The 24,367-nt window shown below is 37.7% G+C and overlaps 1 protein-coding gene across 2 annotated transcripts; it reads left to right on the forward strand.

Moving 5' to 3' along the window:
* LOC123655373 (tubulin-specific chaperone D) lies at positions 1-23,372 on the forward strand. Of its 2 annotated transcripts, XM_045591185.1 has the most exons (18): positions 1-394; positions 591-750; positions 888-1,011; positions 1,351-1,601; positions 5,184-5,338; positions 6,401-6,608; positions 7,321-7,562; positions 9,039-9,308; positions 9,937-10,075; positions 11,492-11,668; positions 12,717-12,953; positions 13,191-13,466; positions 13,964-14,123; positions 18,419-18,641; positions 19,335-19,503; positions 20,028-20,167; positions 21,155-21,307; positions 23,165-23,372. In XM_045591185.1, the coding sequence occupies exons 1-18, from the start codon at positions 35-37 to the stop codon at positions 23,285-23,287; spliced, it is 3,567 nt and encodes a 1,188-aa protein (XP_045447141.1). In that variant the 5' UTR covers positions 1-34; the 3' UTR covers positions 23,288-23,372. The 2 variants fall into 2 exon arrangements, 1 of the variants encoding a protein (XP_045447141.1); XR_006743389.1 differs by lacking the exons at positions 1-394; positions 591-750; positions 888-1,011; ... (12 more) ...; positions 20,028-20,167; positions 21,155-21,307 and adding an exon at positions 21,725-21,808 and having other exon boundaries at positions 23,165-23,235.
* Positions 23,373-24,367: the final 995 nt, after the last annotated feature.

Here is a 24,367-nt window from a genome sequence, read left to right on the forward strand (position 1 = left end):
ATAATTTTTTGTCAAATTAAAATTCGTATCAAAAATGGTGGCACTTGATGCTGATATGAACAGGGACGACGACTGCGACAATACGGGGCTAGGATGCGCATTAGAACATTTTTCTGAAGTGGAAGATGTGTTAAATATGATCGACAATGTAAAAAATATTTATTACACACCTGCTTTTGAAGTAGAGTATGATAAATTGTACACTATATTAAAACAGTATTATGAACAACCTCACCTACTCGACCCCCACTTGGACAAAATGCTGGCTAAATTTATGACTATAATTAAGGACAAGGAATCTCCGTTCGAATTAAAACACGCCACTTTTAACTATATGTATCAAATTATAAGAGTAAGAGGCTATAAGGTTGTTGTACGACACTTGCCTCATGAGGTTAGTAATTCTTAAGTTTTTTAATAATATAAATAGCCATTTTATTGCTACCCAGTTGCAAAATAATCTTTAAAGTACTTTTACTCTAACAGCTTGTACCCCACTATTTAGCAATGGCCTCTTAAACTATTAAAAAAAGGGGTCAGAAGGTCTGTATTTAAAAATAATTTAAATTTGTTCAACTGTTTATTTGCAGGTTTCAGACCTCCTTACTGTTCTTACATATCTCGAGGCTCAAGATCCTAATGATAAGGAAACTTGGCGGAGTAGATTTGTGCTGCTGTTATGGCTTTCCATTGTAGTTATCATTCCATTTCATATGAGTCGACTTGATGGATTTGCACCTGATCAACCTGGTATATAACTTTTTTTTTTTAAATCTATTAATAACACTCAAAATATTGATAATGTTTTTTAAACAAGAGATGAGTTTTTGTTTTTACTTGGTTAAAATTGTTTTTTCTTATCATAATAACTTATTATAATGTTTAAGGAGCTGGTACTTCTAAGAAGATAACAGTCATGGAGAGAATTTTCAACATTTGTAAGACATATGCACTTAGCAAAGATAGTTGTGCAGAAGCAAGTGCATATCTAGCTTCTAAATTTTTGATAAGGTGGTTATTATTTAATAATCTTACATTTTTATATTTAAGCAAGTAATGATTTATGTCACACCGATACATGTTAATGTTTTAACTAAGATTCTTTTGTATTTTAATTAAAAAAAAGTAAATTATCAGCGTCTTCAGTGCCACAAAGGTAAACCTGCGGTCACCAACCCGCCAGCCCAGCGTGGTGACTATGGGCAACACACATGAGTTCGCATCATTTTTGAGAGTGAACTGATGGAGGCCGATGTTTAGCAGTCTAGCAATGGACTGTGATAGGCTGAAATGATGATGATAGTGATATTGATGATATTAAAAAAAACGAATGCACAAATAATTTTGCAGATCCGATGTTAAAGAACTATATATGAATTCTTTTTTCAATTGGGCTTGTGATCTACATTCCAATATACAAGCAGAAGACACCATACACTATGGAGTATTAGCAGCAGTAGCGGCTGTGCTCAAACATGGGAAAAGAGATGATCTACTGCCATACACACCCAAGCTACTAGAGTGGGTAACAACTCAGAATTATAAGCAACATAATGCAATGTTGGTCAGAAAGTATGGTGTAAAGATTGTTCAAAGAATAGGTATGTATTTGAATAAAATGATAAAATTTTTAATAAGTAATGTAATTGTATATTCTATTTTTTTGGAAGAGTCTTAAATAGTAAACAAATATGGCGTACTTCCGACCACAGACAATAGAGTAATATTGTAAGTATAGTAAAGTGACATTAAGAGCAAATGAATGAACAATATTAATAAGCCATAGACGAAAGTAAAATTCATTCTATGTTCAAATATTTAACGCTAACATATGGCTAAAATTGTTTCAAACTTAATAATATATTGAATATTTTTTCTAAGAATTAGTAGAGGTGCGGAATTGTGAAAAAAAAAAAAAATACATTAATCGAGCATCGAGCATAAAAGGCAACAAATTTATATTTCGCTTCTGTAAAATGGTCGGTAAAAAAGACGTCAAAAATAAAATTTACAAGAAAATAGGGCCGCCTGTGTCTAAAAAAAAAGTCGATCCTATTGTTTTCTACTGTTACGCCAATTTTACTCATTTAAATGAAAAAATTTTTTCGCATTTTATCGCGGTTTATTAACTTTTTTGTTTCCCGACGTTTCGGATACTTTACAGCAACCATGGTCACGGGAGGACTGAGGTGTCAGACGTCCTAACGTTACAAAGTTATTCGAAACTAAATAATCACGTTTACGCGACAAAGTTGAAGGCTGAGCGTCCATTATATATGGCTCAAACAAAATAACAAAACTTAAGAACAAAAACAAAAAAAAAAAAAACAAACAACGAAAAGGAAACAAATAACACGTGAAATCGCATAGGACAACGGGCGCATTCGAACACTTCAGAGATTGAAGAACGAATGCCGTGTATTCAAAATAGCACCGTGTTTTCGTTTTTTATGGCATTAGCTACAGTCTATCGACCATTTTCTTACTTGTTATTGCGTATTCTTCACCAACAAATAAATAGGTAATTGTTGCATTTACTCCTTATAATGAGTAATTACAATTAAAAACTATATATATATATTTTTTTTATCTGATGCTCCATAGTTACCATGATTTTTAAAAGATTTGTCAAATAATAATAATAAAATTATGTGGGCAAAGTAAAAAATTATGATTCATAAAACCGGTATCGTAGTACAGTACTATTACTAAAAAGCTGGTATCATTATTTCGAAAATTGACATTTGCATGTGTCAAATTAGTCCGTAGCGAAAAAAAAAACAGAGTATAGTCCTATCTACGCAGAATGTGCTAATTGAGTCTTTAATCTGTGGTAAATTATGCTTGGTTATTGATTTAATTATATTAATAATGGGATCCCAAGCAGGTGGTAATAGCCAGCCATCTTCTCTATTGAAATTTGGATGTTTTTTAATTTCAATAGCCTTTCTATAGCCACGGATAATCCTTGTTCCATAGAAATAAATAAAATATTGATGTACCTATGTCGGGTAGTTTCGAATAACTTTGTAACGTAAGGACGTCTGACACCTCAGTCCTCCCGTGACCATGGTTGCTGTAAAGTATCCGAAACATCGGGAATCAAAAAAGTTAATAAACCGCGATAAAATCCGAAAAAGTTGTTTCAATGAAAAGTCGACCCTATTAGTATCATTGTCACATTATTTGTATTCACTATAAATATAAAGCCTTGCGCCGGCGGCACACTCTTTAACATGTAAACAAAAGGATTGATAACACTGTTGCTCACGTAGCTCTCATTGGGTAATCTTAAGTCTCATACTAAAGTCCCACAAAATTTTCCTGTGAACTACAATAAACTTTTATGCCAATGCTTTGTGCTTTTATATTATATGGGATAGCTTTAAAAATGTTCAGAGTGAAATTGATATTCAGAAATATTCATAATATAAAATAAAACCTTGATTGATTGATTGATTGGTTTAATGGCTTTCAGTTGTGCCAAAGTAGCACGGTTAATAAAACCTTTACAATAAACACTTTACTATAAAAGTTTGATATTTATAATATTTTGTCAGCATTTTTTACGCTCAACATAAAAAATAAAAAATAAAAAAAATATCTAAAACATAATAAAAAATCGCTTTACGGTAACATTGTTTTATAACTTACTATCAAATTATGATTCGTGAAAATTTAAAATATAAGTAAAAAACATGGCCCATTTTATCGCTCATGCCGTCCATTCTCTTATACTCATTCACCTCTAAAAATATTATGACCACATCCCTATTTGCGTCATAATAAAAGATATTACAATGTCATTTTCGAAAATATTAATTATCTGTACGCTCCAAATCCGTATTTTAATTAGCCATGCGAAGTTTGTATCACTGAAAAGAAAAGAGAGATATATATCATTTTGATCTTAGGATATATATCACTCATTTAGCTCTTCAGCTCATTTAGCTCAGTGAAATAATTTTATACCTAATGCAACCAAAATGCAACCTTATGTGGTGGAAAAAAATCCTTTTTCGCTTGCTCAAAACAAGACGATTGAGTCTATGACCTTGTGAAATATGAATCGAAAAGATACAGAGCCATAGCTAACTATCTCTCTCTTTCGCATGATAAACGCCATCGTCCGATCGAGTGGCTCACTAGCTCGTTTACTCCCGCTCAGTACGTCAATCTCTCGAAAATGAATCATAAGACTAGTGAGCTGGAGATATATTTGATACGTAAGTGAGCTGATGAGAGACTAGCTCACTTGAAAAGATATGTTTCATTTGTATCACTCACTCATGAGTTACGTCTAAGTCTAGTCTAATTTTAATAATTTTTATGTGTTTAAAATGATAAATCGATATTTGTTTTTAGTGAAATAAATAGTAAATGGAGTTTTACAAGTGTTCGCAAGCTAATGTGTTGTGAAAGTGAGTGATAAATGCGGAAAAAACGTGAATTACGATTGACAGGGGTTTGTTTACCAAATAGGACTCTTCCAAAAAAACGGAATATAATGTCTAAAATGACAATTGAAAGTAATTCTTAATTTTTACTTTTTGCTAAAAATGCTAAAGATAATGACTTTAATGCCTACCTAAAAATTGTCTTGGGTTAAGCACACAAACTACAAAAAATTATTGCATGGTATAAAAGTTAGCAGAGAATGAAACTATAGACACAGATAGGTTTATAAACCAAAATCAAAAACAGCTTTATTCAAATAGGCCCCAAGAGCACTTTCAAATCGTCATTTTACGAATAAAAACTCTAAAAATAAATTATTATTATTGTAAAAGTAAGCTACCACCGATTCGGAATGTAGATTCTGCGGAGAAAAATTGATAAGAAACTCCGCAGTTACTCTTTTGAAAAATAATATATAAACTGTGTTTTAGCACAAAATTAGTAACATGTTGCATAAAATACAGCGTCACTAAGTCCACACATCTTTATCAACTATGTAATACTGGACCGAATAATATGCTTTATCTATTATTATTTTTTTATAAAAACTTTGAATCCATATTGAGACAATTCCAAAATTGTTTGTGGGATTTTATAAACACATGCGAATACCATAACCCAGAAAGGAGACGTTTACTTTGCGCAGTCGAAAATGTGGAGTTACAATTTTATATTCCTTCTCGTGTTTACAGTATATTATTCAGAGGTTTGATAATAATTTCCAGGTTTAACATTCCTGCGTCCGCGCGTCGCATCGTGGAGATATACGCGCGGTTCACGATCTCTCGCTATCACATTGGGTAGCAGCACCGCTGCAGCGGGTGATACAGAGCCTATGACCACACCACCCGATGATGATGATCAGGATATACCACAGGAGGTTAGATATAACTGATTTCTACATCCTTCTGTGGTTGTTAACTAATCTTAAACCTTCGATCACGTAGAGACAATCGACTGAAGATGTTTGTTTCGCAATCGCACGTGTACAGCAACTCTTTTACAATTATGGCTGCGAAACTATGAAATAGCCTACTTGGAAATGTTCGTCATTCTGATTTGTTATGAATTTTTAAGAATCGCTTATACAAACATTATCTATCGCTTTAAATGTTTTTTTTTTATATTATATCATGATATGCATTTGTGTACTTATGTTGTATGTATGTATGTGTGTATGTATGTGTGTATGTATGTGTGTATGCATGTGTGTATGCATGTGTGTATGTATGCGTGTGTGTATGTATGTGTGTATGTATGTATTTTGTGTATGTTGTAAGTATTTAATATGTGTACCTATATTCTTACGTATGGTTTACGTAAATTTATTTATTCTCATGATTTTGTATGTTTATCTTATTCTTCTATATGTGTATGTATATATGTTTTTATGTATTTATAATTATATTTATATTTATCTACTTTTGCACAATCCCGCAGCTTGTTACTAATAATCTCCTTTTACCTGAGGTTGTCTGGAAGAGATTGCTTAAAGCAATAAGACTGCCTTTGCATGCTATCATTGTAACTACTTTTTGTTTAATTGTATTTTTGTACTGTTGTTTTTTTTTTTATTACGTAAAAGTGTGATTATATTTATGCAAGAAGTAATAAATAGATAAAAATAAAATAAATAAATCTAAACTATAGAATTAGAAGTTAATTTACAAGTCTTTTTGTATTTAAAATCCTGTTCATGGATAGGAAGTTCAAATATAACACATATGTATTTCTCCATTTCAACTTCCGTTCGCTCCGCCTGATCACACTTTTCGTAACGCTCTCGTCACGCATTCACCAGCTTACTCCCCAAGTTAGGCATGCGTAAAGAAGTAAAGAGAAAGAAGAAAAATTTAAGTTTTACTTAATTTTTTTTTTTTTGGTGTATATTTTAAAAGTTATAATAGATCAAAATATAAATAGAAATGGTGCTGGTGTGCAGGTGGAGGACGTGGTGGAGTTGTTGCTGTGCTCTCTGCGCGACGAGGACACGGTGGTGCGCTGGTCGAGCGCGAAGGGCGTGGGCCGCATCGGCGCGCGTCTGCCCGCGCTCGCCGCCGCCGACGTCTGCGACAGCGTGCTCACGCTCTTCGCGGACAACGAGCGCGACACGGCTTGGCACGGCGGCTGCATGGCGCTTGCCGAGCTCGGTGAGCAATTAATAATTCCTGCCACGAGTCTGGGTGTAATATATGTATTTATTTATATGTTATGTATTACTAGTTGACTCGGCAAACGTTTTCATGCCGCTAAACGCTATTTAAAAATAGGGGTTGGTGGTAGAAGGGTGAATATTTAGGGTTGTATGTATTTGTCAACTCCAAATCATAATTAAATAAATAATATATCTAAAAATAAAAAAAAAAAATTAGGGGTGGATTACCCTTAACGTTTAAGGGGATGAAAAATAGATGTTGTTCGATACTCAGACCTACTCAATATGCACATAAACTTTCACGAGAATTGGTCCAGCCGTTTTGGAGGAGTTTAACTACGAACACCGCGACATGAGAATTTTATATATTGGATTTATAAGTAAGTTTAACAATAAAAATATATAGCTATATTAGTCAGCTGTTACCACAAGCATTAAATTGCTTACCTTAGGAACAGACGATTGTAGTTTGAGATATAAAAAAATATACGTGTAAATAAATAGAAATACTAAGACCATCAGTTATTTCTAATACTTTGTAGAAGGTTCTTACGGAAGAAAAAATTAAGAAAATTGCGAAATTTCGGAAAAACGTAAACATTGAAGAATTGCACTTAGCGCGTTCGACAGTTCACAAAGCGGGACAACGTCCGTCGGTTTCGCTGGTAACGTGCAAACGAGTAACCGTGTAATCGGTCGGGCGGCAGGTCGGCGCGGCCTGATCTCGCCGCGCCAGCTGGGCGAGGCGGTGCGGTGCGCGGCGGCGGCGCTGGCGCGCGACGAGCCGCGCGCGGCGGGCGGCGGCGGCGGCGGCGGCGGGCGCGCGGCGCGCGACGCGGCGTGCCACGCCGCCTGGGCCATCGCGCGCGCCTACGACGCGCCCGCGCTCGCGCCGCACGCGCGCGTCCTGGCCGCCGCGCTCATCGCCACCGCCTGCTTCGACAGGGAGGTGCGGCCGCCGACTATTACTATTTCAAAATAAAGCTTCACACTCAATCCCCCTCGGCAAGTATGTCTCCTGTGTCGGTGGTCCGAAAACACATAATGCACCGGCACAAACGCCCAGACCGCGAAAAACATGTATATGACCAATAAAATGTTCGTCGGGAGCGGGGATCGAACCCGTGACCGCCAGCGCTGTATCCAGTGCTATGACCACTGCGCCAACGTGTCGTCAATATATGTCGTCATAATGAAATGAAATGAAAACATGTATTGCCCCATTACACAACGTCTTATTAAACTGGCATCAACAGGGAGGAATTCCGTTGCCAAAATAATTAATGAAAAAAATGAAGTTATAGTAAGTACAGCTTATTTCTATGTAAATTTAAAATTGACATATATTAAAAAAAAATGTTGAGAAGATATGGAAAATCAAATAACTCAGGTGACTCGGTAATTGACATGACACTGATTTCCACACATCGGTAATTTTATAAATAATGATTATTATATTTAATTTTATGTAATTATATTATTTTTATAAAACCGTTAGGGTAAGAAAGTTGCATATTTAGGTTATATTATTGATTCTTATATCGCAGTTAAATAGAAAGATGCCGGATTAATAACTCGTTGTATAAACACTTGACAAACGTCAAAAAAAATTCCATTCCAAAAAAATATACATCAAAAAATTATATTTGCACACAAACAAAAAAAAAAACTACTTCAATTACACCGGGTAATAAGTTAATACAATACAAAGACACAAAAAAATGTCAAGTAAATATGTGCTATCAAAGATTACTCAAAAAGTAGAAATCAGATCTCCATCAAATTTAAATGAAAACACATTTTAGATCAAAGTAAGAATCACCAAAATCGGTACACGCAGTAAAAAGTTATGCGGTATAATACAACGTAGGATAAAAGGTACAACGTACGATATAATTCGAAAAGTACTTGTCAGATCTCAATGAAATTTAAATGGGACCTCAGGACACGCAACACCTTTCGATTAAAAAAAAAAAAATCGTAATTGGTTCACCCAGTCAAAAGTTTTGAGGTAATAAAATGAATTTTAACCGACATTGCTCGAAGGATTGCACAGCTGCAGTGGCAATGGGCAGGACACATAGCTCGACGAACCGATGGCCGATGGGGCGGAAAGGTTCTTGTGAGTGGCGACCGCGTACCGGGCGCCGCAGCTTCGGCAGGCCCTCCACGAGGTGGAGCGACGATCTTGTCAGGGTCGCGGGAAGCTGCTGGATGCGTGCTGCGCAGAACCGATCGTTGTGGAAAGCTTTAAGGGAGGCTTATGCTCAGCAGTGGGCGTCCGTGAGCTGATGATGATGAAAATGAATTCCTGATCGATAACGCTCGCATTGCTTCCGGCGTTGCAGACGTCCGCGGTCAATGGTACCCAACCAAGCCAACATCTCGTTTGCCACCTCTGTAGTATAAAAAGTCATATTCTCAGATAAACTGCCGGCGCGCCGCATCAGCCGCGTACCAGGAGAACGTAGGGCGACACGGGCTGTTCCCGCACGGCATCGACGTGTTGACGGCAGCTGACTTCCAGTCAGTGGGTCCGCGGGCACACGCCTACCTGGTGGTGGCGCCGTACGTGGCCACCTTCCCGGAGTACACGCGGCCCCTGCTCGACCACCTCGTCGACCTCAAGCTGGAGCACTGGGACTGCGCCGTCCGGGAGCTGGCGGCTAAGGCTCTTCACAAGCTCACTGATAAGGTATTTTTTTTCATCTTAAGAAACGTTATAAAGCGCATGGTGTGAAAAAATTATGTAACACAGTAAAATTGTGTTAACCAACGCTAAAAGAGATTCTTTACAGCGCTTTTAGCCCTAGCTGTTTATAAATTTGTACAGTAAACCAGCAATACACTGTATGGATGCGAATAAAAAGCGTCAGTATGTTATTTGATTTTAGAGCTCTTCTCTTTTAATTATAATAGAACATTTTAATTTATTATTATCACAGTAATCGTTCTTTATCACTTTTTTATGTTCATTAGAGAACCGGTATTATATGGAATAATTTACCCTTATAGTATAGTCTTGTGTAGAGAAAAAGTTTAAACATGCTTACTAACTGGCCATTAATAGAACGCTTGTATGAAATATTACATAGTAATATGTTTTTCCTTAATTGTCATTGTCAATTGTCAATTATTATTATTACTATAGTAGGCTAGTTTAGCATTAGCTTTAATAGTTTTAAGATAACCGGTTTTTTTTTTTATTCAAAGTTACATTTAACTCCTTATAATAATGACTGAAGTATGTTGTAAAAAATATTGTGTTTAAGTAATTTTTGTTACAATGAATAAAAATTCACTGATCGTTATTGTTTCCTTAGACTCCAGAATACGTGGCTAACGAAGTATTACCCAAATTAATAAAGAAGACTGAATCTATAGATCTCAATGTGCGGCATGGTGCTATTCTCGGTATCGGGGAGGCAATACATGCTCTCTCTCAAACCGTTTTACCTGATGGTAAGTATTTTTTTATTTTTTTATGTCACTAGGTCGGCAAACAAGCGTACGGCTCACCTGATGGTAAGCTATTACCGTAGTATATAGACACCTGCAACACCAGAAGCATCGCAAGCGCGTTGCCGACCTAATCCCCAATCCCCCCAGGAGCTCTGGTCACCTTACTCACCAACAGGAACACAATACTGCTTGAAAACAGTATTATTTAGCTGTGATCTTCTGTAAGGTCGAGGTACTACCCCAGTCGGGCTGCTCCAAATTTTGAGCAGGAAATTCCTGCTGTGCCCTACCTCAGTTACGTAAGTTAAGTAAGTTAGTTAGTTTAGTTATTTTATTATTAAAAAAGAATGTTATTTTAAAAACTCTGTGTACTTATGTACGCACGTAAGAAATTATACTGGTTGAAATTTAGAATTGTTTGGCACGAATTGAAGGGCAAGAGGTGATAAAAGGGGTTGGAGGGAGTCCCCCATAACCTCCCATACCACTCGCAATACAAGGTAATGCACCATTCTTCATTCATCATCATATTCATCGGCATAATATCGTTCAGTGACGTCTTCGGCGCGTTGAGTCGTGGCTTGCGGTTTATACAGTATTATGTACGTGATGTGTGATACAGGCCGCATGTGTGGGGCGCTAGTGCGTGCGGACACGTGACACGTAGTGTGTATGGTAACGACACGGTTTGTGTGAACACAGGTCGCGCGGGTGGGGCGCGCTACTAGTGCGCGTGGTGTATATGGTTTTACAGACGCGAATTATAAAAGCGACAGCCGAAGGTTGCAAAAAAAAGCAAAGTTTTACATAAAATTAAATTTATTACTACTAAATTATAATTAATTATTTACACGTGACAATTGTTCGATGTGAGAAACAAGAGTGACTTAAAATTAAAGATCGCTCAGTCGGAGAGTCGGGTTGTTTTGGGTTCTTCGTGTTGGGTCGTTTCACACGGTGCCCAGGTGCGATGCTCAGGTGCGATGCCATGGTGAGAAAGTTTCGTAACAACCTCCGGCTACCGATGCAAGACGTGGGAATGTTTCGAAGCAAACTCCGGTCAGCGAATCCCGGCGTAGAGGGTTTCGTAACATTCGATGTATTGAAATAAAAATAACTACAAAACGACACCAACAATTTATACTACGCCAACTCGAATTTTCGATAAGTTGGTTTTCTTAATGCAACTTGAATAAATTTGTTTTTTTTTTTTGTAATAATAAAAATTGTGAAATTGCAATGAATAAATTAACTATTAAAGATACCAAATTTCAAATAAGTTTCTTAATTAATATAAAAGGTATCACGTTTTTCCCTTTTATAAGCCTCAATTGTAAAGTTCACTTTTATGAGTTAGCTTAGTATAAATTGCTGGTGTCGAAATAGGCTTCAAAGCATTTTATTGTGCGGTCGCAGGCGCCGCGGGCGGGGCGCTGGTGCGCGCGGAGGCGTGGCGCGCGGTGTGCGCGCTGGCGGGCGGGCTGCGCGCGCGCCAGCAGCTGCGCGGGCTGGGCGGCGAGCTGCTGCGGCAGGCCGCGTGCCGCTGCGCCGCGCGCCTGGCCCGCGCCGCCGCGCCGCTGCGGGGGGCGCTCGGTGACCGGCTGCTATTCCTTTCCTTACGACTTGCCAACTTATTTTTACTTCTTAACAGCCATTTCACAAAAATCAGTAACAATCCGCGAAGTTGTAATATTATGACGTCATTAATCTCAGTGTTGGATGCAATAATGTAATTTTCGTACCACTTGCTCAAAAAAATGACATTCTATGCCACGAAAAGCCAACATAACAATATAATAAAATGCTATTTTATTAATATCGTAAATATAAGATTCATTCGTAAAATCAAAAAAACAAATCAATTTAAAAAAAAATGTTTCATAAATTGATATTTTATTTTTATTTTAAATTTATTGACTGTTGTTATATAACATACTTGAAATTTTTATGTAAAAAACATTTTATACCATAGTTTTTATTATACATTAGAAAATGATCAAAATAGTATTTTGGTTGTCACACTATACTAACTAGCACAAAGATCGCGCGGCTCGTACAACTCGCGCGATGCAATCAAATTCACCTAAATTTGCAGAGCGAAAAATTGTGAAATGGCTCTTAACATACGATTGTTTGGAGTTATATGTTCCCCTTCCGTAGTATGAATAACGATTGCTGTCAGGTATTTATTATGACAACCGGGACCGACGGCTTAAAGTACTCTCCGAGGCACGGTGAGGAGACCCTCAAGAACAGACATCCAAACCGAAATATCTATCCCGAGCGGGAATCGATTCCGCAAACCATCGGTGTTTTAGGCGACTACTCGCACAACTACACCAGATCGGTTGTTAATGTCAATGACAATTCAATGGACAATGCTTAGTAATTGATTTAAGTCCAGAAAGTAAAATAAACTTTTGTGTTTTTTTTTAACCCATAATATTTATAATATCTACGATTTTATTTTTTGTGTTAACCACACATTAGGAATTCTAAACATTTTTGAATATCGTATCAAAAATTAACGCTCCAGCGGGATTCGAACACGGTTAGTCGGAGACGCGGATTCAAACCCCGCTGGAGCGGTCAATTTTTGATATGATATTCAAAAATGTCCATAATATTTATTTTTATATAGACGAGTGGTTAAACCTCATTGAAGAGTGCCTCGCACACGAAGTGCAGGCGATACGAGAAAAAGCGATCGAGGCGTTGCCGCATGTGTTTGAACAGTACTTGCAGGATGATAACTTGAAGTACGGTGACATGACAGCCAAGCAGAAGAGAATGCAACTCGTTGACAAGTACTGCGAACAGTTGAGCAACACGGGGGTCAATGGACTTGTGTTGCGGATGGGATATGCCCGTGCTATAGGTGAGACCTTTTTTTTTATTTCCTTAATTTCTTTATATTATGTTGTTTTTACATGTATTTTTTGAGTGCAATAAAGTATATATATATTTTATATACCTTTTTAATATTATTTAAAATAATATATTCAATAAGCCTTAAGTGATGTTTTATCAGTAAATATTTTTTTAATATTTTATTTATTTAGATTAAATTGTAAATATCCCTATTTATATACTTAACGTATCTGAATATTTTCAGGCGCGTTGCCAAAGTTCGTCCTCGAGGAACAAATGCAGTTAGTAATCCAGTCACTAATAGACTGCACTAAAGTAACTGAGAGTACATCGAAATGGGCGGAGGCTCGCCGCGACGCAGTTATAGGACTCACGGAAGTGTGTCAGACATTGTGTCTCGGCAGTGGGTTGGATAAGTTCGTGCCTGACATCCGTGCCGCCTTGCTGGAATGCCTCTCAGAGTACACTGTGGATATGAGGGGAGATATTGGAGCGTGGGTCCGCGAGGCGAGCATGACTGGTAAGTTAGTTCTTAGGTTTGGTTAAATTAGCTCGTAACAATCCACCACTGGGCATTGCTTCTTTTTCTACATTTAGGAGAAGATTTCTTAGATTGTGGATATAAATTTCCGTATAGGCTAATTTGTATCATTGAGTAGCTTTTTTGATTTAAAACTTAAAGAAAAATTGAGTGTGTGCTTAAGACCGCACGGCAGAAGTGAAAACTTCATTGTGAATATATTAAATACAACAGCGAAGAGCAGCTGTCTGTATCTTTCTCTCTCGGGTACACTCGGCGGTCCCGAGTTTACCCGATCGAGCCTTTCACCTCAGACCGTGACGGATCAGTCTAACTTACTACCTACGAAAAAATTTGTGTGCGGTATGCCAAATTTTTTTTTTATTCAAATAAAATAAGCCTCTTCTTTTTCTTTAGGTTAAAATGGTTATCAATAGTGTCTAAAAATAAACGTCACTCATGCAAACACCATGTAAGAACTCTCGTGTGCGTCACAGGTCTGCTGGCTCTGTGCCGCCAGTGCGCGCGCTCGGCGCCGCACCTGAACGCGGCGGACGGCACGCTGGCCACGCTGCGCGGCGTGGCGCAGCAGGCCGTGGAGAAGATCGACCGCACTCGCGCGCACGCGGGCCGCGTCTTCACCGCGCTGCTCTACAAGTGAGTGTGTGTGTGCGCGTGCGTGCGTGCGTGCGTGCGAGTGTGTGCGCGTGCGTGTGTGTGAGTGCGTGCGTGCGTGTGTGTGTGAGTGTGCGCGCTCCCGCCGGTGTATTTCGGTGTTTAATATATTCAAAATATACAATTATATATTCATAATACAGGTATAAACTTTTGCTTCACGTATTAATGTATAGATATTGTAGGGTGCCTGAGCCTTAGCGAAATGTTTTATAATTTAATGTTAAAATTAGAAAGAACTATAGTTCAAGATGTTTATTAAATTTAAATGTTATTAATGTTAAAGAATGTTAATGAGCGCATCCGATGATAGACACGGTGAATTATGCACTGAAGTAACATGCACGGCGTCGGCCTAATTTATTTAGTGCGGCGCCATGCATGTGCGGTGTTGTTTTGCTGAGCAACACCTAAATGCTCGGTAATTGACCGAACATATTCCAGGGCGGGAAAAGATCACAAAAAACTTAAAAATTTAAAATATGATACAATGCTGGATGAGGGTTAGTATGCGACAAATGATTGATACAATTTTTGTTTTAAACTAATGATTGTTGTTAGGACATTGTTTTGTTGATGAATTATAAAATAAAGTATAATAAAATAGGTAAAAAAATGTATATATCTAATAATTAACCACCGTTAGTCTGTTTGTTCACTAAACACTAATTTTCTCGGAACCGAAACTGGTTTTAAAAACTTTAATTGGGATTCACTGTTACATTTGCGCACTCCCGCACTACACTCACTGGCACTACACTGACACTGCAGTTCACTCATGCTGGTGGAGCGGGCCGGCGGCGGCGCCGGCGCCTCGGTGCGCGTGACCGCCGCTGCAGGCTCGGCAGCCGCCGCCGGCTCCCGTCGACTGCGCCGCCTCCTCCGATACAGTACGAACGCGCCGGTTAAAGCTGCTCCCGTAATCATACAATACAGAAGAATGTAATGGTGTATATCGTGGGATGTTATAGTTCCACTCGATAAATCCGAAGGGCCATCAGCTTCGTTTAGCAGTTGGAGCTTTCGTTCTATCTCCTTTTTTAGCTGCTCATTTTCTATGTCTTTATCACTTTCGGTAAAATTGTGTACGGTGATGTTGATAATGTTATTAATTGGCGCAATAATATTAAAATTGAGGTCATCCTTTATATTCAAAGTGCTTTTCTGACCTTTGCGAGCAAATACGGTGAAGTTATCGGTTTTTATTACACAGTCGTCGTCTATTACAATAATGCTGGGAATTTGTAATGTTTGTGATGAAATTTGATCGCGACATATGGTACGGACTGGACTCGAACCACAACAAATGTACAGATAGGTATTTAATTTTGTTAAGGTGTGCCACTCGTTTTGGCACGCGACTATTCTCGTCTTGCAAATGTTAGGGTTTTCCTCGTCTTTGACACAAAATTCTTGATCATTTTTTATTTTGTAAATAGGGCTCTGTAAGTTACAAATTAATGTTGAACTATCTTTCATCATGCAATTTTGATAATCTTCTTTAGATACAGGAATGTAGGAGTCTTTCTGAAGGCTTATCGCAACTCGGTCAGACGTGGGGATTATTTTTCTAATATAATTACCATTTCGTCGTGGAAGAGGAATAATTTGGTACAAGTCATAGGTGTCCCTGCTTATTAATGGAATTTTTATTTCAAATATAAAGAAGTCTTTAGTCATTCTTGCTTTAACTCGCAGTAATTTATAAATTTCTCTCACATTTGCTTGAGGATAAGGAATAGGGAGTGTGACGTCAGCTGTTAATAACCCAGAGATAGTAAGGAGTTCGGCCTGTAGCTGTTTGAATGTCAACAGATGCACGTTGAAGTGACCTTGATATATATCTGTCACTGTGTCCAGGAGTGTTCGTTGGATATCGGTTAATGTTTTTAACATTTGTTGAGCAGTCAAGACCATCAATGTAAAATCTTCCGAGAGTGAAATTTCATTTAATTCGCTTTGCATAGTTTGAATGGCTTTTTCTACACCGTTTAAACGTTTATTAATAGTTTTGTGTTGTTTACTAAATATATCCTCTGTCCGCTTGAGTAAATTATATTCTGATTCTATAATTGTGGTTTGTTTTTTCCACAAGGTGTTTAAATGTGCTTCGTTTTCACGTATCTGTTTTATATCTTTGGTATACTGTTCGGCGAAACGCTCGTCTAATACTCCGAACAACGTATTTGCTAAGTATCCTATTCCGTCTACGAGTCCGCGACGCTGTCTGGCGTGGCCGGCAAAATGCTGACTTGTTAAAAGTTCATTGTAATATTGTAACTCAGTGTATTGGTGATTTAATTGCGTTATTATCATGTTACATTTATTGTTTGAATTCATAGCGGCACATGACTTTATTAAATAATTGTTCATCTTTTCAAGGACTTTATTTCCTTCCCAGTATGGAGACATGTCGTAATAAACTACTAAAGTCCAACTGTCCCGAATCAATTGCATGGTCGCTATGGGGTCGAAATATAAAACTTGATTTTCATTTAATTCTGTAATAATACCTTTGGTGTATGTTTTAGTAAATAATGATAGAAAATAGATTATTGTCACTACAAATTTTGCTATCGAGAATTTTTTAGGTTTTATAATGGACTCTTGCTTTACTTTTGCTGACGATGACTCTGGTGTAAAATTTTGTTCTTTTGAAGTAATTGGTAAACGTTCCAATTTCACAATTCCATATTTGTTTAATCGTTCGATTTCTGTTCTAAATTCATTTTGTTGCACAAACTGCAAAACACATAATTCAGCTTTATTTAATTCTTGTAATGTGAGGTGACCCGGCAACTGCTTACGCTGCGGGTTCAATGCTCTACGTATCCATGCAATAATACGTTTAGTTGTTGTTATAGAATTATATTTATGAAGCAAATTATTTATTAAGTTTTCTTTGTTCTTAGTTTGAATTATGTTTGTTTGTTTAATGTTTTTTGATCTCAACTCTAAATCTGTATGGTACTTTTCGTGTTTTAATAATTGCTCATGTTGACAAGAGTGTCCTCCAATCCAAGAGGGACCTTGCCACCATAGTACATTATCCTTTAATTGAGATGCATATAGTCCCCGACTAGCTGCGTCCGCCGGGTTATCACTAGATCTTACGTAATGCCAACAATTTCTTGAAATGACGTTGGTGATTTTTATGATGCGATTTGATACAAAAGGCTTCCAGCGGCTGGGTTCTCCCTGAATCTTCTGCAAACTCGTCTTCAAACTCCCATTTTTCGGATATGCAACCAACGTCTATGAGCCTAATAGTCCTTTCAAATGCTTTAAAGTTAGACTCCTGTTTTCGTAAAAGATTACTCAAGTTTAAGCTCGAAGTAGACCCTGAATTCTCCTCGGTAGTAGCCTTCGTATACTCCTTAAAATACGACTCCTTAGACATACCTACTTCCTGTTTTCTTTGTTGTGTAAACTTTTCCAAATAATTTTTTGTTTCAGTATAAAACTGTATTGTTTGTTGATAATAATTCTCTGTAAAATACGGATAGTTCGTTTTCTCCGGTATTTGTTCTAATTTGTTATGATTTTCTAGAAATTCTTTCCAATATGCCTCGAGAGTTTCTAGACGACGTCTTATGTAAGACGGAGTTTTACGCTCCGATGAATCTTTTTTAAAATTAGTAAGTAACTTTTCCATTGCACCCATGATCTCGTTTTGAGATTCTACAATGCTAACGTAGTCTTCCATCATTAGAAAATAAAATGAAACGATCTTACTTGTTTTCTGCAGCAGCTGACGTTACTCAACCAGGACGCCGAGTATTTCACCACCTTTGTTTTCAGATTACAACGAATAGTAACCCGACACTGTGACTTTGTTAATGTTTATTCACTAAGTTCAAGCACTGACTGTTCTCCAAAGTTCTCTGTTCACCTCAAACCACGAATATTTTAACACGCGCGAGGTTTTTGCTCGAAGGACCACGATGTAGGGTGCCTGAGCCTTAGCGAAATGTTTTATAATTTAATGTTAAAATTAGAAAGAACTATAGTTCAAGATGTTTATTAAATTTAAATGTTATTAATGTTAAAGAATGTTAATGAGCGCATCCGATGATAGACACGGTGAATTATGCACTGAAGTAACATGCACGGCGTCGGCCTAATTTATTTAGTGCGGCGCCATGCATGTGCGGTGTTGTTTTGCTGAGCAACACCTAAATGCTCGGTAATTGACCGAACAGATATTAAAACAAAAAGGAGTTCGAAAAATACTAGCTTAGTAACAGTATATGATAATATAATCGATGAAACCCCAGCGACCCGCCGATCGCCAACATCCCGCACCACGAGGCGCTGAAGCGCATCTTCCCGAGCGACGAGGTGGAGGGCGAGCAGGCCAGCGAGAGCTCGGCCGTGGTGCTGTGGCTGTTCCCCGGACACACCATGCCGCGCTTCGTGCAGCTGCTGGCCTTCCCCGCCTACCGCTACCACGTGCTGCGCGGGCTGGTCGTCAGCGCCGGCGAGCTCACCGAGAGCCTGGTGAGATTGTTCGCCGTCTTTAGCTAACCGGGTGCTTATCATCTTGTAGGTACACCCTATATTCGGATTCGACCAATCGTTCGACTTCGAATCGATATTTTCGAAATTGAATCCGTGCTTCTGATTTCGTGTTAATTTGAGGGAAAAAACGTACGAAAATATATAGCCTATAGCTTCCCTTAAATATTTTAGTCTGCCCTTATTTTTAACACATTTCAATACGTTTATTAAGGAACACACATACAGCTCTAGAACTGTTGTTCGTGAAAGTTGTTTATATGCAGTAAATTCACTGAGGCACAGTACAGCTGGAAATATCTTGCTCAAAATTTGGAGCAACCCTTCTAGGGAAGTACCTCGTCGACCTTACAGAAACTAAATAACACTGCCTTCAAACAGTGTTATGTTCCTGTGATGAGTAGGGTGACCAGACCTCCTCGGAAGGATTGGGGATAGGGTTGGCAACGTTCCGATGCTTTTAGTGTTGCTGGCGTCTATAGGCTACGGTAATCGCCTACCATCAGGTGAGCCGTAAGATTGTTTGCTGACCTAGTTTTAGAAAAAAAAACATTACCTATAACTAAAAAGTGAACCTAATTTTTAAGCTGTGTACTCTTTATAGTAGCGTATGCTCTGTGCTTCTGACCTTAATAAAGTGGTAAAAAAACGTAATTAAAAATTTTTCTTTTAAAGGTGAAACACACGACTCAATCTCTATTTTCCTACTTGAACACACTACATAATGATATGGAAACTTTGAAGAGCATCTGCGACACCATCATCCAGGTGTTCGCGGACAACTTACACGTCAAACGGATCACCGGCCCCATGTTCAATTTCCTAGATAGACTTCTAAGTTCTGGTAAACATGTGTTGATTACTTTTATTAAAATAATTATAAGCTATCTGGTACTGCACACTCTAACTCGTTACTAACTCGTGACTCGGTAACTCGGTACTTTAAACATTTTTTTAAAGTTAAGAAGTATATTTTTCAAACAGATTTTAGTGGTCAAAGGTCAGTAAAATGTGATAATAGATCGAACTTCATGACAATAATTTAGTATGTATGACCTGATTCCATAACATTATTCTGTATTTCGTCGTATCTTCTTCATTACCCAGCATAGTAGCTATATCTTCTATACATATTTTTATTGATTTTGCATGTTACAATTGAGAACTCTGCACTGCTTATTTGCTCGTTCTCGAATCATCGATAAGAAAGTCATGTTTATAAACGCATCGAGAGTGGGTAAATCGAATTTAATTTAAATTAATCGCAAATCGTGATTAATAATTTTTTAAGTAAATCTCACTTTCGAACGTATATGACCAATAAACAAACTTCTGTGTATTTTTCTTAAATACTGTGTTCAATTTCAGGTTCCATATCGCCGATATTGGAAGATCCAGAATCAACATTTGCTCGAGATATACTAAAATATTTACAACTAGAACTAAGAGGTGGAAAAAATATTTATAAATTACTGGACTCGATCAACGTACTGTGTCAACTTATTCAGGTAAAAATTATATTGTGTTCCATCAACTTTTTTTTGCACTGATTATAGTCAATAGTATCTGAACGCTAACTTACTTTAAATTTCAAAACAAAACGTGCCCATGTATTCCTTCTTCTCTGTTCTTCTTTCCTCCTATTATCTAAAATCTAAATCAATCAATAGTAAATTTCTCATCAATAAAATAAATTCTAATGTCGTTTATTTTGGTTGGATATCACTGGGTATGATGATACAGAGATTCGAATATTGTGTGAATGAGACAGAATGACAAGAGACTTACACGTTGTTTTAACGCAGGTAACCTATACCTTTGTTGTGGTTTGTAACTTGTTTCTTATTGTTAAATTATCTTTAAATTTAAAAATCGATAACTTAATCTTACCGCTTTATTTTGTCAACTAATACATTTAATCTTAGTTTTAGGTTTAATTGTTTTGTAGGATAGAAAGTGTTTATGCAAGATGTACTTACTACCTAAAATGATGTGTAAAATTAAAAACTAAACATAAACTAATAATAAAGATGTTTTTTTCATGACTTCAGAATCAGTCTACATTATAAATTTTACACACACACATACACGCACACGCACACGCACACGCACACGCACGCACGTACGCACGCACGCACGCACGTATGCACCACTACTACTTAAATATACTTTTATTAGTCTCCTGTCGGATATCCTCGGGTAGGTTATTCAGCAAGTATGGTATTCGTTTTTTTAAGGTTGTATCACCAAAGTACTTCTTTATCTTAGGTACTTCATATTTACGCTCGGACACCGATCCTGTACCGATGTTGTGTGATATTATGACGACGCGTTAGCGCAACGGTCACAGCAGTGGCTATTGTGCTGGCGGTCGCGGGTTCGATTCCGGTACAGATATTAGCCGCGGTCCAGGAGCAACCTCACCATTAAGTGTGAGGCGTGTATCATTATGAATTTGACTGTTTCAATATAACGCTGACGCACGGTGGCGGCAGGTGCGCGGCGCGTGGGCGGCGGCGCTGGGCCAGCTGGCCGTGTACGTGTGCTACGCCGACCGCTACGTGCGGCGCTGCGCGGCGGCGCGGCTCTACGAGGCGCTCACGCTCTACGGCGATGTCACCGGCCTGCCGCCCGACGACCTCGACAAGGTGCTCTTTCTTGTGTACGTGTGCTACGCCGACCGCTACGTGCGGCGCTGCGCGGCGGCGCGGCTCTACGAGGCGCTCACGCTCTACGGCGATGTCACCGGCCTGCCGCCCGACGACCTCGACAAGGTGCTCTTTCTTGTGTACGTGTGCTACGCCGACCGCTACGTGCGGCGCTGCGCGGCGGCGCGGCTCTACGAGGCGCTCACGCTCTACGGCGATGTCACCGGCCTGCCGCCCGACGACCTCGACAAGGTGCTCTTTCTTGTGTACGTGTGCTACGCCGACCGCTACGTGCGGCGCTGCGCGGCGGCGCGGCTCTACGAGGCGCTCACGCTCTACGGCGATGTCACCGGCCTGCCGCCCGACGACCTCGACAAGGTGCTCTTTCTTGTGTACGTGTGCTACGCCGACCGCTACGTGCGGCGCTGCGCGGCTCGGCTCTACGAGGAGCTCACGCTCTACGGCGACGTCACCGGCCTGCCGCCCGACGACCTCGACAAGGTGCTCTTTCTTGTGTACGCGCTAATTGTACGGTAAGCGGTTACCGTACTCTATGGACGCACGCTATAGACCAGAAACATCGCAAACGCGTCGCCGACCTCCAATGCCTCCCCGGAGCTTTGCCCGTACATATCATCAGAGCAGTGTTATTTAGCTGTGTGATCTGTGCTGTAAGGTTTGAGGTACTTCTCAAGACGGGCTGCTCTAGATTTAAGCTGGATATAACCTGCTGTGCCCTAACTCAATAAAAGGTGAGTACTCCTGTACTCACCTACTCTCCTGGTAGTAAAAGATCTGAAGTAGAGACGACTTTCACCCTATATGCTTAATGGATGAATATTATTTTATATTTACTTTAGTATATTTAAAAAAATGCGAATAGGTTGCCTGAAAAAAATCTTAGCCAGGCTATGACTAATTCAACATTGAGAAATAGTTTCTAATATAAATGCACCGATTACTTTGTTATACTAGTTGTCTTCTATTTTTCTGGCATAACTGGGTTGGTAGGTATAAACAGATTTAGTGATATTATTCATACTTGATATTTTCCCCGCATGTTTTATAAACAAATCTGACATTAAAATTAAGCACATGTGTTAAAATCTTGATTTGAATGGCGGTTACCGATATAATATAGCCGAGTATCTATTTATTTATTTATTTATTTAATAATCTAGCTTAAACAATGATGTTGCTGAGTAACGCCTACCTTGATTTAAAAAAAAATGCATATTTTAGAAATAAAAAAAGACATGGATTCAAAAGCTCGTGGATGTATATTACTTATATATATATAAATAAATAAAAAATATATAGCCGAGTACTATGGTACTTTTACATCTGTTAACTACTATAGTTGGCGGCACGGATATTGATCGCTGACCTTTAACGTTATACCAATTTTTTACGGATATACATATTGATATTTAATGAGTACTAAATGCTTTTACATTATATTTATTTTTTATTTTTGTGCGGAACATAATATTTTTTGTTTGTGACTCCTGCACGATGCGCTAAGCGATGCTCGTGCCTATACCTACAAAATAATACCACATACAAACAAAAGCAAAACTTCGAAAGATGTCCGTACAAAGCCTCTTCTATTAAATAGTTGATTTAGAACTTAATCCGCCATGCATCCACGGCGGCTTAATTATATTGAATAGTTTTAGTTCACTTAGGTTATTCCTAAATAAGTCCTACATATCTTAAATCATAGAAAAAAAAATATATATATATATATATATATATATATATATATATATATATATATATATATATATATATATATATATATATATATTAGGTAAAAGTGCCATAATGGAGAGTATTATTGTTTTAATGTTTCAGGTTATGACAATACTTGCCGAAACCGACTGGGAAAAGGATGTTAGTGAGTTAAGGCCTATCAGAAATGAAATTTGTGACCTAATGGGTATAAAACGGCCCGTTATGAAGCAGAAGGCGCCTTAAAATGCGATTTTAAATATATTTTTGTATCTGATAATTTAGCTTGGAAAATAAAAACCAAGAGATTATATGTTGCTTAGTGCCTTTACGAATATTTATTTTAATGAATATTATTATTAATTAATAATAATATATATTAATAATATAATATTAACAAACTACGCGCACTATTAAGTTTTTTTTTACTAATGACTTCGTGGAGGCAAATTGTATAATTTAAAAGTTAAACAAAATGAAATAAAACGCTTATTTATATAAGGAGTATTTTATTTGCATTACACAACATGTAAACGAATAAAAGTAATTCATCTTGATAGTAAATTTGCGTTAAGAAAAAAATTATCACTCATCACTACAACTGACAGGTAAAGACGTACTCTCCCTTGGATGAAAATTAAACCATTTATTGTACAGTATTTTTAAATATTAATATCAAGTGATTGTTTTAAAATTTTATCTTAATTTTCATCAACTTTTTGAATAAAATAAAATAATTGTGTTTAGCGAGTCCATTTAACTTTCACTAATCACGTGATCACAGTATTTTTCGAATTGTATTTCTGCTATGAGTTATTGATCGACTTTTATTCCCACAAATAAACAAAATACTCTAACTTCCACTTACAACTTATCAATTTTAAAATGGACAAAAGACTAACTTCAACTGGCCAATGTATACGCCTTTCTACGTTAATTTAATCAGATTGTTTAAGGGACGTGTCTAAACCGAGTGATAATGATTAGTTCCCATTTTCTCAACGCAATGTAATATACATCATAACTAGGTAATTAATGTCTATGTAATGTGGGTTTTGGTGAACTATTTATCCCTTATTTTTCTAAATTTTTCTCCCATAATTAAAATTGTATAATGAATTAATATTTGCCCCGTCTAGTGTTGATCGCTGGCTGCTAGGCTTTATGATTGTTCTAAAATATCAAATCGTTCTTCTCATCATTAAAGGTGAACCGTTTGATACATGAAGATTTTCAATTAATTTAATTTTGAAATTAATCAATAAATAATTCAGTGTAATGAATATATTAGTTAGTGTTTTAATAATAAGTGTATTAACATTAATT

Source organism: Melitaea cinxia, chromosome 7 (assembly GCF_905220565.1).
Source record: "Melitaea cinxia chromosome 7, ilMelCinx1.1, whole genome shotgun sequence".
Classification (NCBI taxonomy): Eukaryota; Metazoa; Arthropoda; class Insecta; order Lepidoptera; family Nymphalidae; genus Melitaea; species Melitaea cinxia.

Bases quoted from the DNA above. Each gene is read 5' to 3' on its own strand.
- LOC123655373 (XM_045591185.1), top strand. From the start codon at position 35: ATGGTGGCACTTGATGCTGATATGAACAGGGACGACGACTGCGACAAT. The intron at 19,504-20,027 runs GTAAACATGTGT...GTTCAATTTCAG, and splicing joins AGATAGACTTCTAAGTTCTG to GTTCCATATCGCCGATATTG. The intron at 20,168-21,154 runs GTAAAAATTATA...CGGTGGCGGCAG, and splicing joins TACTGTGTCAACTTATTCAG to GTGCGCGGCGCGTGGGCGGC.